The sequence below is a fragment of the Galeopterus variegatus genome, unplaced genomic scaffold (genome assembly GCF_000696425.1).
Source record: "Galeopterus variegatus unplaced genomic scaffold, G_variegatus-3.0.2 Scaffold388, whole genome shotgun sequence".
Lineage (NCBI taxonomy): Eukaryota > Metazoa > Chordata > Mammalia > Dermoptera > Cynocephalidae > Galeopterus > Galeopterus variegatus.
Genome location: NW_007726499.1, coordinates 79,096 through 94,577, shown reverse-complemented (window position 1 = coordinate 94,577; position 15,482 = coordinate 79,096). Strand labels below are relative to the sequence as shown.

The 15,482-nt window shown below is 56.2% G+C and overlaps 1 protein-coding gene across 4 annotated transcripts in view; it reads left to right on the top strand.

The window, feature by feature from the left end:
• AMOTL2 (angiomotin like 2) overlaps positions 1–15,482 on the top strand; it is a 19,247-nt gene that overhangs the window by 1,815 nt on the left and 1,950 nt on the right. The window contains exons 2-9 of one of the 4 annotated variants that reach the window (XM_008568215.1): positions 2,484–3,269; positions 6,240–6,537; positions 7,580–7,724; positions 8,092–8,184; positions 12,100–12,395; positions 13,354–13,661; positions 14,213–14,430; positions 14,964–15,140. In XM_008568215.1, coding sequence (XP_008566437.1) covers positions 2,484–3,269; positions 6,240–6,537; positions 7,580–7,724; positions 8,092–8,184; positions 12,100–12,395; positions 13,354–13,661; positions 14,213–14,430; positions 14,964–15,140 — 2,321 coding nt within the window. Of the gene's footprint in view, positions 1–2,483; positions 3,270–6,239; positions 6,538–7,579; positions 7,725–8,091; positions 8,185–12,099; positions 12,396–13,353; positions 13,662–14,212; positions 14,431–14,960; positions 15,141–15,482 lie in introns of those variants that run through there. The other 3 variants (XR_550183.1, XM_008568216.1, XM_008568218.1) reach the window with 3 other exon arrangements.

The window sequence follows — 15,482 nt, the reverse complement described above, 5'->3', positions numbered from 1 at the left end:
GCCGGGCCAGGGCGGCTCCGCGCGGGGAATGCCGCGCCATGCGCTTCGGGGGGCTCCGGAAGGCGCGCGGGTCCTCTGGGGCTGGGGTAGGGCGCAGACTCCCGGGAGAGCGGGCTCGGTGTTGGGAGTGGCAGGTCGCGGTGGGGGCGGCGCGTGGAGTTCCGCTTCTGGGGGCTGATTTGGTTAGGTGGGGTTACAGGTGTCTTTGCTGCCAACTAGCCCGAGAATTCCTCTTTGTCTCCCTTGGAAAATCCTCTGTGGAGCCACATACTGGCTCTCACTTAGAAAGAATGCAGCCTGCTGGCCAGCCGGTGACGTCAGCGCTGGAGTATTTGGAAAACAAAGAGGGACCGGGAGCGAGGGAGGGAGGCGGCCCGCGACGCTTAAAGACCTCTCCGGGCTGCGGGCTACGCTCGCCGCCAGCCCCGGCGCACCGGTGCCCGTGGCCGCCCGGGTCGGGGCAGGGCGGGAACCGCAGCCCGCGGGCTGCGACCTGACTCCAGGCGCTCGCTGTGGTTTCTCGGCGACAGGGACCGTGGCAAAGGCCGCAGCTGCGTGCCTGCGAGGGGCCGCAGAGGTGCACGCAGGGGTCGGGGAAGCAGGTTTCAGTAAGGGCTCGGCCCTTGGGTGACTGAGAGGATGTGCGTCTGAGGGGCTTGCCGGCGACACATTCGCGATGAGAGGCCTCCGAGGTGTCCCTTGCTCCCGGTCCTGGCACTCTGTCGGCGCGCCTGGAATCTGTCGGAAAGGCTCTGCATTCCTTCTTTCTGCTCCCGGGCCCTCCTCAGAGGGAATTAGCCCAGACAGTGATTAATTTAGGAAGTGCCCCGCAGGTGAAACTCAGGCGAATTGACTTCTAGTGGCTTGTTTTGCCTGTAGTAACTGCGGTCTTGCACATGTACTCCTCGTGGGGGGGTGGGGGTGGGGGCAGTTGGGTGCCAGGAAGGATGGGTACATGGATGCCCTCCAGACTCATCCCCCACTCCCCAGCTCTGGGCAGCTGGAGTCCTGGGGGAGGAGGGGAAAGGAGTAGATTGGGAATGGCTGCTCTACCAACATGCCAAGCCCAAGCTGAGGCAGGCACTGGGGCTAGTTGTGTGGCAGAGGAGGGAGCACATTCCTCCTGCCCCCCTCCCCCATGCACACAGGACCTGCGGCAGTGTGGATTTTGTTTGGTTTTCCCTGGATCCCAGTTTGGGGGTTTGTGTTGGAGAAGGCTGTGGAAGGGAAGCTGGGTGAGGGAGGTGGCAGCCTTCCAGGCCGTAAGCTGCTGGGAGCCCAAGCTTCAAAGGGAACACCTTCCTCGGATGTTATGTCCCTGCACTTTAGGTTCACAGTCTCCAGACCCACATCCCTGCAAACCAAGAGCCTACCCCAGGTCCCTTTACTCCTCCACTTGGACCAAGTGAGTGTCACTGATGTCAGCAAAGATGCTGAGTGCCATCCCCTATGTGCCCTCCCTGTGCCTAGAGGACCAGTGGTGGCTTTGGCAAGTAGCAAGTGTATTGGGAGGGGGGGATAATCATAAAATCAAAAACATCATGCCATCCTTTTTTTCCCCCGGAGCTCTCATGCAATTACTGTCAGCACACAGAGGCTAGGTGACTGTCACACTAACCTTGATGGGAAGAACCTTTTTGCCTGACATCACAAAACCGTTGTCCCATTGTAACCTTTCTTTTTTCATCCCTTATTCACCAATTGAGATATGATTTCTCCTTCTTCCTTTCACCTTGCAGAATGATTGCCAAGGTCATCCCATGACAGGGAGCTCTGATTCATTCTCTCAGCAGCCCTCAATGAAGCAGAGTCCTGGGTCTGTCCTCCAGGAGCTTTCTGGTTCAGGGAGAGTGAGATGTGGATAGAAGGCTCAGGAGGGTACAGGGTGGGAGGCTGACTGTGCTAAGGCGTGCTTTATTCTAGAGGGTACAGGGGGCCGTTTGCCTAGGGCTTCTAGTGGGCTGCACACATTCTTTTTCACCTGCCAATAAACTGGGGCCCTGTCCACCCCCAGACTGGACAGCTAAGGGGTTAGGTCTGAACTAGGCCTGCCCTGGAGTGCTTCATCAGGCTGTTTGATGAGTCAGCCCCCTGACTGCAAGGGGCTGTTGTTCCTGATAGAGTATCTTCTGGTTTACTGTTGTCTTTACCTAGGCATAGTAAGTCTCCATGAATATCAGTATAACAGAAAGCATTTGCTAAGGATTTATGTTGTACCAGGAGCTCAACATCCATTGCCTCTTTTAATTCTCAACTCCGGGAGGCAAGCAGTATTCTTTCCTTCTTTCTGATGGAGAAACTGAGGCTTGGAGGTTAGGCAACTTGCCTTAATCAGTAGGTGGCAGCATTGGCGCTCGAACCCAGGCTTGTGTGAACCACCCCACTGCCCCCAAGTCTTGCTCTTTACCATTCTGCTTTCAACCAGACTGTAATAGAGAGTCGTCTCCTTTCCATGTGCTTCCACTGATTACTCTTCTCTCTTTTGCCAGGTGCCACTGGCCATTGTCCAGACAGGTGTGTGCAAGCCAAAGAAGCATGAGGACCCTGGAAGACTCCTCAGGGACAGTCCTGCACCGCCTCATCCAGGAGCAGCTGCGCTACGGCAACCTGACGGAGACGCGTACTCTGCTGGCCATCCAGCAGCAGGCCCTGCGTGGTGGGGCCGGAGCTGGGGGCACAGGGAGCCCCCAGGCCTCCCTGGAGATCTTGGCACCCGAGGACAGTCAGGTGCTGCAGCAGGCCACAAGGCAGGAGCCCCAGGGCCAGGAGCACCAGGGCGGTGAGACACACCTGGCAGAGAACACCCTCTACCGGCTGTGCCCCCAGCCCAACAAGGGCGAGGAGCTGCCCACCTATGAGGAGGCCAAAGCCCATTCACAGTACTATGCGGCCCAGCAGGCAGGGCCCCGGCCTCATGGTGGGGATCGGGATCCTCGTGGAGCCCCGGGAGGCAGTCGGCGGCAGGATGAGGCCCTGCGAGAGCTGAGGCATGGGCACGTGCGCTCCCTGAGTGAACGGCTTCTGCAGCTGTCCCTGGAGAGGAACGGCGCCCGAGTCCCCAGCCACATGAGCTCCTCCCACAGCTTCCCACAGCTGGCCCGCAGCCAGCAGGGCCCCCTACCCCGGGGACCCCCTGCTGAGGGCCCAGAGCCCCGTGGACCCCCACCTCAGTACCCACATGTTGTACTAGCTCATGAGACCACCACTGCTGTCGCTGACCCACGGTACCGCACCCGCAGCAGCCCACACTTCCAGCATGCTGAAGTCAGGTAACTGCCCCACCTTGGCCTTTCAAGCTGTTGGCTTTCTTCTAGTGTAGTTCTCCCAGGGAGAAGAGCCTTGAGATCACACCTTTGTCAGAGGTGCCACAATCCCCACCAGTTGCAAAGGCTGCCTGATCAAACCCCCTTGAGAAAGAAGAGCTAATAATGCTGGAGGATAGAGGGACTTAGCCAAGGTCACCTAAGAAGTTAGTGGCATTCCTTGCTTTAATTCATGGACAGACAGCTTTGTCTGCTTAGCTGTAGCATTGAAGTAGCTAGGCTTCCCAGAGGATATGAATTGCAGCAGGGGGTTAAAGGTTAGTTTTCAGAAAGAATTTTCTAAAGACAAAGGTTGGGAATCATTGCCAAACTCTTTCCAAGCTAAGTAGGAAGAAGGTGAGCCCTCCTTCTCTGGAGATTTTTAAAGAAAACGTGGACAGCATGCTTTTTATGATTACTGGGAGGCATTCCTAACTGGAGACTAGGATCAAGTGGCCTCCTTAGAGACCTCTCTCTGTCCTATAGCAGGGCAGGAGCTGCCCTGCCTCTACTATTCATTTCCTTTGCTGTTTTTCTGTGTGTTCCATGTGCCTGCAGCCTATAGTGGGAGAGGATTCTGGGTCCAGGTGAGCCCCTTCCTGTGGATGCTCAGGAGAGGCCAGGGAATGGACTTTGGGATAATTCTGAGTTTGAAGGGAAGCCATTAGAGGATGCGATTTGATTTACCTTTTTAAAAATGGTTCCTCTGGCTACATGCATAGGAAGGGGCCAGAATAGAAGCAGGCTGACCAGGAGGAAGCAGGAAGCCGAGAAAGTCTGCAGAAATACGGGTTCCTAGAAATGAGGCTCTGCCTCAGGCTTCTCACCTGACCCAGCACCTTCTCCAGAGAGGCTGACACACCCATCATTGCTGGATCTCCCCCCGCGGGGGCCCAGGAAACCCCCCAGAGGAGCCTGAGGATTTGCAAACTCTCTTTCTCATATGGCTGATGGTCAAAATCCGGCTCTCTTCACGCCTGCTGAGTCTTCCTTTAGTCACCCTCTTTCTCACCGTTTGGCCTTTCCTGGGAAAGATGCCTTTCCTTGCTCTCGAGAAATGCGTGATGTGATGGCATTGGCATGGGGGAACCGGAGGCTGGAGCCTCGTGGCTTTCCTCCAGCCTCCACTCCCTCCAGACTCCCACCTTATCGCCCTTCTCAGGGCTCGGTCAGGAAGAGTTTCGGAAGCTTAGTCGGGGTTTCTTCCTTTGGACCAGCCTTCTTCTAGAACTCTGTCAGGAAAAGATAGTATTGTGGCAAGGAAGCCGACTCTGCAGGAGAACAAAAAGAGGAGGGGAGGGGAGGACAAGGGCAGCGAAAGCAGCTGCGAAGGGAGAGGAGACGCCATTCTTCTGGGAGCTAAGTCATCCCCAGAGAATGCCAGTTGTGTCTGCCAGGCCCAGTGCAGGGAGCAAGTTCTTGCAGCAGCCCCGAGAAAGCCACATTTAGCATGAAGGGGGAGTTCAGACAGTCCAGTGGGGACCCTCTGCCCAGCACTCCCTGGAAGCCTTACCTTAGCTAGTAGGAGAAATACATCTGCCCAGCCTCTCCTTCCAGCCAATCAGAGGAAGACTGTTTGCTGGGAACTGAGGACAGGGACTTGACCTTTAGCCTAGGGTTCTAAGAAGAGCCATGGAGCCATAGGCTGGAGGGGGAGGGGTCCGAGGGGAGGGTGGGCATGCCTGCTGAGGGGGTGGACCCGAAAGTGAAATTAAGGTTCTGTGGGGCTTCTGGGACTTGGAGAATTCTTGGCAAAACTGGGGTAGTTGTGACACTTGGAGTCAGAAAGCCCCGGAGACGCCCTCTCACTCCCCATGTCTCTATTCTTCTCCCTTTCCTTCAACACGGAGCCCCAAGGTGATGTTACACCATTGCCAGAGGCCAGCAGGACGCTGCACCCTGAATTCAGCTACTGCAGTAGTCCACAGCTGGTCCATACTCCCAAGAAAATCTAGCTTTGGGTCACATTTTTTCTTTAAACTGAGTGCCAGAGGCCAGCAGGACGCTGCACCCTGAATTCAGCTACTGCAGTAGCCCACAGCTGGTCCATACTCCCAAGAAAATCTAGCTTTGGGTCACATTTTTTCTTTAAACTGAGAGTAAGCTGAGGTCCCTACTACGAGAGGTAGAGGATGGACCACTGTCTGCTCAGCACTCTGCCAAGTCCTTACATAGTGTAGTCCTCACAAACCCCCCTGAGGCTGGAGACCCTCACAACTTAGCAGAGGAATGCCGATGCCATGAGGCTAAGGCACTTGCCCAAGCTTAAACAGCTGGAGCTGGGATTTGAACCCCTATTTGTCAGACTCTGGAGCCCAGACTTTTGCCCTGACATCTGTCTCTCCACTCTAACCTTAACTGGAGTCCTAAAAATGTTTCTGAGGAGGGTGACAGGACCTGAAATAGGAAAGAGACAACTTGAGTACGCTGCTTTGGTAGGCCTGAAACTGGCGGCTTGTCATAGACACAGGGTAGCTGCTGGGGCCCAGCTCCCAAGTGGCCTGGGGGCCTGGAAAGCTACATGCTCAGTCATGATTGATGTGGCCTCCAGATCCAGAAAGAACCTTCTATTGATTAGAAGGGTCAAGGATGCATTTTTTAAGATGCCTTATTTAAGCACTAGTTGCTTAGGAGGCCCAGGATTGCTCAGGCTGATCCCCAAGGCCTTGGCCACAGTGAGGCTGGGCATGAAACAAACATCCTGAAATTAATCCCCTCCAGCCCTGCCTTGTGGCCCTTGAGAATGTCAAGCAGACACCATTTGGAAAAGGTCTTTCCCACCAGTTCCTGCCTAACACTGGGGAGACTGAGTAATTAACAGTAACACTGATACTTGTCTTCCCCATGTGTCCAGGAGGGGGGTGACTCTGGGCTGCTCTGGGGTGGAAGCAGAAGGGGTCTGTGCCGTCTCTGAGCACCACCTCTTCTGTCTCCCAGGATCCTGCAGGCCCAGGTGCCTCCTGTGTTTCTCCAGCAGCAGCAGCAGTACCAGTACCTGCAGCAGCCCCAGGAGCATCCCCCGCCACCACACCCAGCCACTCTCAGCCATGGCCCCCTGGGCTCTCTCAGTCCACCTGGGGTGGAGGGGCCAGCAAGTGCCCAGGCCTCCTCAGGTAGTGCCCACCTGGCCCAGATGGAGACTGTGCTGAGGGAGAATGCCAGGCTGCAGAGAGACAACGAGAGGCTGCACAGGGAGCTGGAGAGCTCAGCGGAGAAGGCTGGCCGCATTGAGAAGGTAGGCCCTGCTGGGACCTCGGGGGGGACAGGGAGAAAGGAACTGCAGGGGCTGACCGGGGAGTGGGCAGTCCAAGGGGAGGCAGAGGAGCCTGAATGCCTATGTCTGGCTGGATTTCTCACCCATCCGTCTGTCCCCCACCCTCCTCACCGCTCGTGCACCCTCCCAAGCTGACTCCAGACAGCTGGGGAGCAGCCGAGAGGCTGGCAGAGCAGGCCTGGAGCGTGAGCAGTTGCTGGCCAGTGATGGTTAGAAAGAGCCCATTCACCAGCTCCCCGCACACTCACACCCTTGCCCTGCACACACCCCTCCCGTGGACACCTCCCACAGAGAGCTCTTTGTGTCCCCCACACAACAGCAAGTCTGTTCCAGGCCAGCCCTGGCCAAAGAGAAAGCCCCTCCTCTTGGGGGGAGAAAAAAAAAAAACGAGCGACTTGTTGGAATTGCAGGCTGGCTAGGAGCACGTGCGGAACCTGCCGGCAGCCAAGTGGGAGGGGCAGCCGGGGCCAGGCTCGGGGTGGATGGCAACGGTGGATGGCAGCTCTGGCTTGAGTCCAGTGCCCTCTTCTTCAGTCAAAGTTTACCCGTCGTATGCTAAGGCTAAGGCTCAGCTTTAGCAGATGGCCTCAGGCCTCCCATGACTCTCCTGGGCTATCCAAGATAGGTCAAACCACCCAGAACATGGCTGGAGTCTTTTTGTGCCAACTCCTGTCCCACTGTGCTCAGATTTCTCAGCAGAAGCCAGCCAGAAGTCAAATGCTTCTTCCTAGATGTTGGGCAAAGGAGAGCTGTGCTTGCCACCCTGGAGGCAGCCATGTCCAGAGTACCTGGCCTTGGGTTCACTCGGCTTGCTGGTTCCAGCAGTCTGGTCTGCCTCAGGAGGCAACAGGCTCTGCCGGTCCCACTATAGCCACCTGGATTTTTTGCTCCTGCTTTTTTTTCTCTCATCTCTCGCCTTTTCTGATGGAGAGTAGCAGATGGGCCTGAGATCCCTCCCCAGGAGCTCTCCCCTTCCTTCACCTCTGCTGTCTGCCTCTTACAGCTGGAAGGTGAGATCCAGCGGCTCTCTGAGGCCCACGAGAGCCTGACAAGAGCCTCTTCCAAGCGGGAGGCCCTGGAGAAGACCATGCGGAACAAGATGGACAGTGAGATGAGGAGGCTGCAGGACTTCAACCGGGATCTTAGAGGTGAGCGCCAGCCACACAGGTGGAGGGTCGGGGAGCATCTGCAGAGGGCTCACTTCCTCTGCTCTAGGGGAAAATTCAGAATCTCTGTTCTCTGCAATAATAAGTACAAACTGACTGAGAAGGGACCAGGCTGAGACTTCTTGGGAGCCAATGCTTATCTTTGTGTTCTGGATCTTGGAACCCCTCATGGAGCTCTCACCATGTGGCCCAGATCACAGCCCCTGATGGGAGTACTCCCTCTGCATTGGGCCCTGAGTCAAGCCCATCTCCAGCTGCAAGAGTGCAGCCTCACATAGAGGACCCCAGGGAAAACCCCAGGCAGGCAGCTTCACCTGACAGTAAAACATCTTTCTTTCATTTGAAACAGAGAGATTGGAATCTGCAAACCGCCGACTGGCAAGCAAGACACAGGAGGCTCAGACGGGCAGTCAGGACATGGTGGCCAAGCTGCTTGCTCAGAGTGAGTAGGGGTCTCACTAAGAAGCCTGTCCAGGTGTGCAGGTGGGGGGACCCTCTGGACAGAGAGGATTGGCCCTTCCCCTTGCAAAGCAGTACTTTGGGCAGTAAGTGACTGAATGCCTACTGTATGCCAAGCACTGGACTGGGCCTCGGGGAGAAGGGTGGCTTCCAAAGAAGAATAAGATCTACTTCTATATTTACTGGGAAGATCAACTGATACAAGACGGAAAGCTAGGAAGAAGTGATTTGCTAAGCTGTGGTGCGGCCCAACAGAGAAGTGTGGGTCAGAAACAGAGGTGCGTTGGGCAGTGGGGGAGACAGTGGGATGAAGGAAGAGTCTGAGAGTTTCCCAGAGAGTTCCAGGCCTCGGAAAGGTTGGGGGCACCCAGTGGAAATGTGAGAAGCTGGGGGGCCTTTACAGGGCAGCCAAGTGGAGTCACCTGAAACAGCCAAAAAGGGGCTTCTAGAGCTTAACTATCAGTCTAAAGAAGGGTTCAGGAGGCTTCTTTCTAAAGGGGTTAGTCCAAGCATCGTGAATGGTGGATGAGTTCATTAACTAGTCCATTTATTCATCTGTTCATTAGCAGAATTGTGCTAAGCACCTGGCAGAAGGTGCTGTTTAGCAGAAGGTGGGAGCAGGCCCAGGAAGGTACCATGGCGGGGAGGTCAAGAGAGAGGGGGTGAGCTTAAGGAAGGAGCAAGTTCCCCCAGGTGCAAGAGAACAAGGTGTTCATGGTCCTGGAGACTAGTGATTAGGAGGCCCCTGGTGGCCTGAGAGAGGCTCTGAGAGAGATGGCAGGGGTGGAGAGCGGGCCAGAGGTGAAGGAGCAATTGGATGGCTCAAGTGGAGGTGTGTGGAGGGAGCCCGGAGGTAGAGGGAGCCCTGAGATCAGCAGCAGAAGGAAGCGCTAGCAACAGAAGAGACAGAGCAGTAACTTGCTGAGCTGCTACAATGCACTATAGTGATGTTCGAGGTGTTTGCAGAGAAGAGGAATGGGAGTGGTTGGTGTCTGGGTAAAGGTGGCTTTGAGGATGGAGGGGGTCAAGAAACCTATCAGGAAACCTACTAAGTGGCACAGATGGTAGGGATGTCCAGAAGTGGAGGAGAAGCTTGAGGACTGAGCTCTGGCTGGCAGCATGCCCTTCTTCCTTCAAGGAGGGCTCAGAGCCCTGGACAGGGTCCCCTTGAGTGGGGGGATTCAAAGCCCAGGGCAGGGAATGGGGGGACACAGCAGTGAAGGGATTGAAGGGTGGGGCAGAACATAGGCTGGGCTGTGAGGTACAATGGTTACAGTCTCTGGCAGGGAGGTGATAGGCTGAGAGAGAAAGGGAGTCTAGAGAGGAGGAGCTGCTGGGGGCAGGCAGAATGGGGGTGTCCAGTGGATGAGGGCAGTCTCGTGGGGCCTGGCTCTGCCAAAGAAAGTAAGTCAGGGGGGCGGGTTTCTGGGAGCTTGCAAGGGGAGTAGAGGGGGGAGCCGGCAGGGAGGCGTTTCCGCTCCCCAGGGAGTGAGCAAGCGCCAGGCTGTTCTTGGCTCCTTGCTGGAGCCATTAATCTCGCAGCCGCGGGTGACCTGGATGCCTGGCATTCCTGAGCCTGGGCTGTTCCGCTCCCGGCCCGCCCCCCGCCGCTCCCTCCCCAGCGTGCTGCTTAGGGTGCTGGGTTTTGGGAGGAGGGAGGGCGAACCAAGACAAAGGGACACTGGGCCGGAGGTGGGGGCCTCGCCTGCTCAAGGCGCATCCCCCATCCCCTCCACGCCTTGCCCTGCCTTCCTGCCGGCCCTCTGCCCACCTCCGCTGCTCTCTTCTCCAACCCTCACCCCCGCCCAGGCCACATACTTCTGAGAAGCTCCTCCGAAGGTCCACAGGCCCATGGTTTTAACAGAGTCCTGGTGGCTGGGGATGGCCAAGGCCCGAAGCCTCCCTGCCCCCACCAGGGCATTAGAAGTTGTATAAGGCTGCAGGAGGCTTCTGGAAGCAGAAAGGTGGGTCTACTGGCCTCTCCTCTGCAGGGCTGAGGAAACCCAAGTAGCTCTTCCTTGGTCCATCCAGAAGGACTGCAGAGAAAACAGGATTCTCAGGGAAGATGTCTCTGGTCGACCTCACTTTTTTCTGGGGTCAGTTAGCACTGGTTCAAAAGTATGGCCATTGTCACCAGTGCCATCTGCTTTTCCTCCTAGGCACACCATGCAGCCCCCCACAGTGCCCTTGTGGCTCCTCTGGCAGGCCCTGCCCTCCCTGGCGGTCTGGCCTTGAGTCCTGAGGCCTGACTCTTCTAGCTCTGCCCCCTTGGTCATGTTTCTTGTCACCCTGAGCCTCCGGGTCTCCGGGTGTAAGATGGGATAGTCCTGCCTCCCAGAGTCATGCTAAGGCTGGAATGAGATGCAGGCCTTGTGCAAACTCTGTAAGCTGTAAGGCTCTGGGAACCAACACAGGAGGGGGACACTGTCTGTGATCCAAACCTGCCTGCCCCCCTCCACCCCGCTTCAGTGACTCAATTTCAATATTACTAGTCTTCCCCATCATTTCCCTCCATGCCAAAGAATGAAGCCAGCCTGGACCCAGCCTTCAAAAATCCAGAGTGAGCCAAGAGTTGACGTGGGTTGCCTCTGCATCCACCGTCTTCTGCCCCAGGGCCCTGAGAGAATGAATCCTCCCTTCTGCAAGCCAGGGTCTCAAGCTTTCTCACTCTTGCAACTGTCCTAGGTGACAGGTACCTAGCCACATGTGGCCCGAAGATTAAAATGAATGAAAATCAAATAAAATTTAAAATGTTGTTCCTCCATCTTATAGTCACATTTCAAGTGTTCAATAGCCACGCATGCCTGGCGGCTACTGCAGTGAATAACACTGTGTAGAACATTTCCATCCAGCAGAAATTTCCACTGAATCAGAGTGCTGCTCTACAGACAGTGCCTTTGAGCCCCACAACCCTCCTCCCTGCTACCACCCCACTCTCTAGCAAGGTAAGCAGGTGACCCACTGCTCCAGGGATCAGCCTGGGACTCCCAGAGGCAGGTGCATGGAAGGTGGATTTAAGTCCAGAGCACCGGCCAGAGGACGGTGTGGTTTGGCTTGGGCCTTGCTTGGCCCAGCTATTTGGAGAGGGTCTCTGAGCAGAGTTCCTCTAGGCAATTAACAAGAAGATTTAAAAGTCAGGGCAGCTCGAACCTCAGACACAAATCTTTGGGCCGTAGTCATTTTCACTGTGCTCCAGGGTTTACATTCCTTTTGGAGCGTGGTTGCCCACCTATCATGGTCTCCCCAGACCATGGGAGGAAATGTGGCACTACATGGGAGCAGCCTGGGCCTTTGAAGCCAACTTGGTCCCCATCTGGCAGCACCATTCACCTCCCATGTCTCCTCCCCTATAAGTTGGGGGTCACAAATCCTACCTCGAGTGGTGGGAGGATTCAGTGGAATAAGATGTGTAAGTGCCCAGCTCAGAGGGCAGCAAACGATGGTTTTCTTCCTTCTCTCACTTGCATGATGTCCACGTCACAGCCCTCCTGAGCCTTCATTTTCTCATCTGTAAGTGGGCATCACAGTTCCTACCTCACCAGTCTCTAGTCATCCTCAAGGGAAATTGTGAATGTGTTCTGGAAGTGATGACACCTGGCATAAGAGGACAGTGTTTGGGGCTGTCCCATTGCAGACCCATGTCCCAGCAGAGAGGCAGTATAGCTGAGTCATTACTACAAGGGTCCTGGAGTCAGGCTTTGCCATTTATTCCTGACAACCTGAATCTCGGTTTTCCTCCCTTGTAAAACGGGGTCAGTAATGGTACCTAGCACCTAGGGGTTGCTGGGGGGATGAAAAGCAATTCTGCTCACCCACAGGTCATCACAGAGCCGGGCAGGCAGGGGGGCCAGCCACGGGGGGTCGCCGTCCCTGATCGAGCCCCTCTTTCTCCCTGCAGGCTACGAGCAGCAGCAAGAGCAGGAGAAGCTGGAGCGGGAGATGGCTCTGCTGCGCGGTGCCATCGAGGACCAGAGGCGGCGCGCCGAGCTGCTGGAGCAGGCCCTGGGCAACGCTCAGGGCCGGGCAGCACGAGCCGAGGAGGAGCTGCGCAAGAAGCAGGCGTACGTGGAGAAGGTGGAGCGGCTGCAGCAGGCACTCGGGCAGCTGCAGGCCGCCTGCGAGAAGCGGGAGCAGCTGGAGCTGCGTCTGCGGACGCGCCTGGAGCAGGAACTCAAGGCCCTGCGTGCACAGCAGGTGAGCCGGGAAGACCCACGGAGGTGGCAGAGCTAGGATGGCATCTGAGGATGTCAGCTCCCCATCCTCCTTTCAGGGTCTAGGTTTGGGGCCCCTTAGAGCCCCTGCTCAGATCCAGGCCATGGCCCCCATAGAAGGCACGGGTGACTGATCTCTGTTCCACCTCTGCAGCATGGTCCCTCCCTCTCACCTATGTCAGCAGAGGCTCTGTCCAGCCTTGGGGGACTCCTGTCCTCGGCAGCAACAAGGTTTGGCATCGTTAATTGGAAGAGAAAGTAGGTCAGACACCTTGCTATAGCAGACTAGCCAGCTCTCTTATATGTCTCCCCAAGATCAGGAGGGAACATGGTTGCCCTGATCCTGAGTCTTTATCCTCGCTTTGGACTTCCGTGTAAACAATTCTTGGTGTTTACCAACCAGATAGAGTTCTGTCTCCACTCCTAACCTTACCTTTCCCACAGAAGTAGGGTGACCAAATTTCCTGGTTAGCCTGGTTCGGTTCTAGTTTATACCCATTGTCCCAGTGTAATTATTGATAGCACCTCCTTTCCCAGTTTGGAGGATCTTTTTTTTTTTGTCCTTTTTTTGAGACTGGCCGCACCGCGCTCAGCCAGTGAGCGCTGTGAGCGCACCGGTCATCCCTATATAGGATCCGAACCCGCGGTGGGAGTGCTACCGCGCTCCCAGCGCTGCACCCTCCTGAGTGCGCCACGGGCTCGGCCCTGGAGGATCATTTATATGGTCACCCGTGCCCTTATGCCCTTGGCCACAGATTCAGGGAAGGGATATGGGTACTCCCCGTATCCACGCCCCCATCTGGGTGGAGGGAGGATGGGGTAGTGTGCTGTGCACAGCTGAACAAGCCCATGCACAAGTGAGGGTCATCGTGTGGGGGTTAGGACTGGGGACCGCCACACCCCAACCTCCGCCCTTGACAGCAGTGCCCCTTGCTCTGCAGAGACAGGCAGGCACCCCTAGTGGTGGGAGTGGCAGTGGTGGGTCCCCAGAGCTTAGTGCTCTGCGGCTGTCGGAGCAACTGCGCGAGAAGGAGGAGCAGATCCTGGCACTGGAGGCTGACATGACCAAGTGGGAACAGAAGTATCTGGAGGAACGTGCCATGAGGCAGTTTGCCATGGACGCGGCCGCTACAGCTGCCGCACAGCGCGACACCACCCTCATCCGACACTCCCCTCAGCCCTCGCCCAGCAGCAGCTTCAACGAGGGCCTGCTCACCGGCGGCCACAGGCATCAGGAGATGGAAAGCAGGTGCAGCATCGCAGGCCAGCTGGGGTACCTGTGGTGGGGGTGGGGGTGGCAATGTCCAGTCCCCATCCTGTCCTTGGTCCTTGGTAAATAGGCCCCTCTCCCCACACAGCTCTGCAATCCCTCCTGCTTCTGAGCTGGCCCCACATATCTGGCATACCAGGGATCGCAAGCGTGCTCTTTCCCAGAAATACCAACTGAGTCCTCAGTGTGCCCAGGGTAGACTCGAACTATGGAGGTGTTGGATGCCATCCAAAGCTCTGGGCCTCTTCCTCTCCTCTCCGGAGTATCGCCCTCCAGGACGAGGGTTGTGCCACTGCTAGCATCAGATGAGTCTAGAAGCCAACTCCCGATGACTTACCTTTGCTAGAGTGAGAAGGGTCGAGAGCCTCATTATTGTGGTTTTCAGAGCCTGGGCATCAAATTCCAGAGCTGTGATGATGTTTCTGAAGGCCCACTCCAGGCCCCTGCTGCATGGGCAGAAGGTCCAGCCTGGCTGTAGGGAGAGCATTCCTTCCAATGCTGACAATGTGGGCCTGGCTCTCACCCCTCAGGTTAAAGGTGCTCCATGCCCAGATCCTGGAGAAGGATGCAGTGATCAAGGTCCTTCAGCAACGCTCCAGGAAAGACCCTGGCAAGGCCACCCAGGGCTCCCTGCGGCCTGCCAAGTCGGTGCCATCTATCTTTGCGGCTGCAGCAGCAGGGACCCAGGGCTGGCAAGGGTTCTCATCTAGTGAGCGGCAAGTGGATGCCCCTGCCAGACTAGCAACAGGTAAGAGGAGGCTAGTGGGTGGGATAGATAGAAGGAGTTTCTCTCAGGCCTGAACATGACCTTTCCTCTCAGAACCAAGCCTCATAGGAGCCAGGGCTTCCTAATTCCTCTCCCAGGGCAGTGGCTTATACTCTGGCTCAAGTGACCCTACAGCCCACAGCTGTCCTGCCAGTGTGAAGAGGGGTGCTTAGCCCCCATCTCCATAAATTTCATCACCCTCAGCCCCAGCCACTAAACCATCTAAGTAAAAATAGAGCTGCCTGTGCAGATGCACCAGCAGATGCCACAGAAATTCAAGAAGACTTGATCTACAGAGAAGAGTTCCTCTACTTAAGATGTTTAGAAATCAATCCAGCCTGATAGTTATTCCCATATGAAAACAGGAGCATTTAGTCTTAATCAAAGTTCTTGCAAATCAAGAGCAACCCACACCACTCGAGTCCCCAGTAGGTACAGTTAACTCAGGGTGTTCTTTTTCAGGTCCACATGTTGTAGGCAAGGCAGTAACCTTCAACCTCCTGTCTTTTCAGCAGACAGGGCACCCTCGGAGGAGCTGGTGGCTACAGCTCCCCTCCCTGCCCATGCCAAACACGGGAGCAGAGATGGGAGCACACAGACTGATGGCCTAGCAGATGGTGCCTCTGCCTGCCTGGCCTCAGAGCCCGGCAGCCTGCTGGGGTTCAGCAGTGGCCAGAGGGCAGCCTCTCTGGGTAAGGCCCCCTGCTCCCCAGCTTCTGTGCTGGAAAGGGCTGAGGGCATCCTGGGGTGTGAATGGCACACCCAAGCCCTTTCTTCCCAGACCCCTCCTGGTCATCACCCACACTCTGTGGGGAGCACTGCAGAGAGAGAGGTGAGGCGGGTACCTGGCCCACCTCAGTGTGAACACGAGGGTTGAGGTGGATGCATAAGGACAGGCATTGGAAACCCTGGTTACAGCCAGAGCCAGAATTCAGAAAGAAAGCCACCAGATGGGAGGACTTCATCTCCTCTTTCATAGTCTTCCTTACATTTTTAATTGCCAATCTAAACATCTAAGATAATGGAGCTTGGCA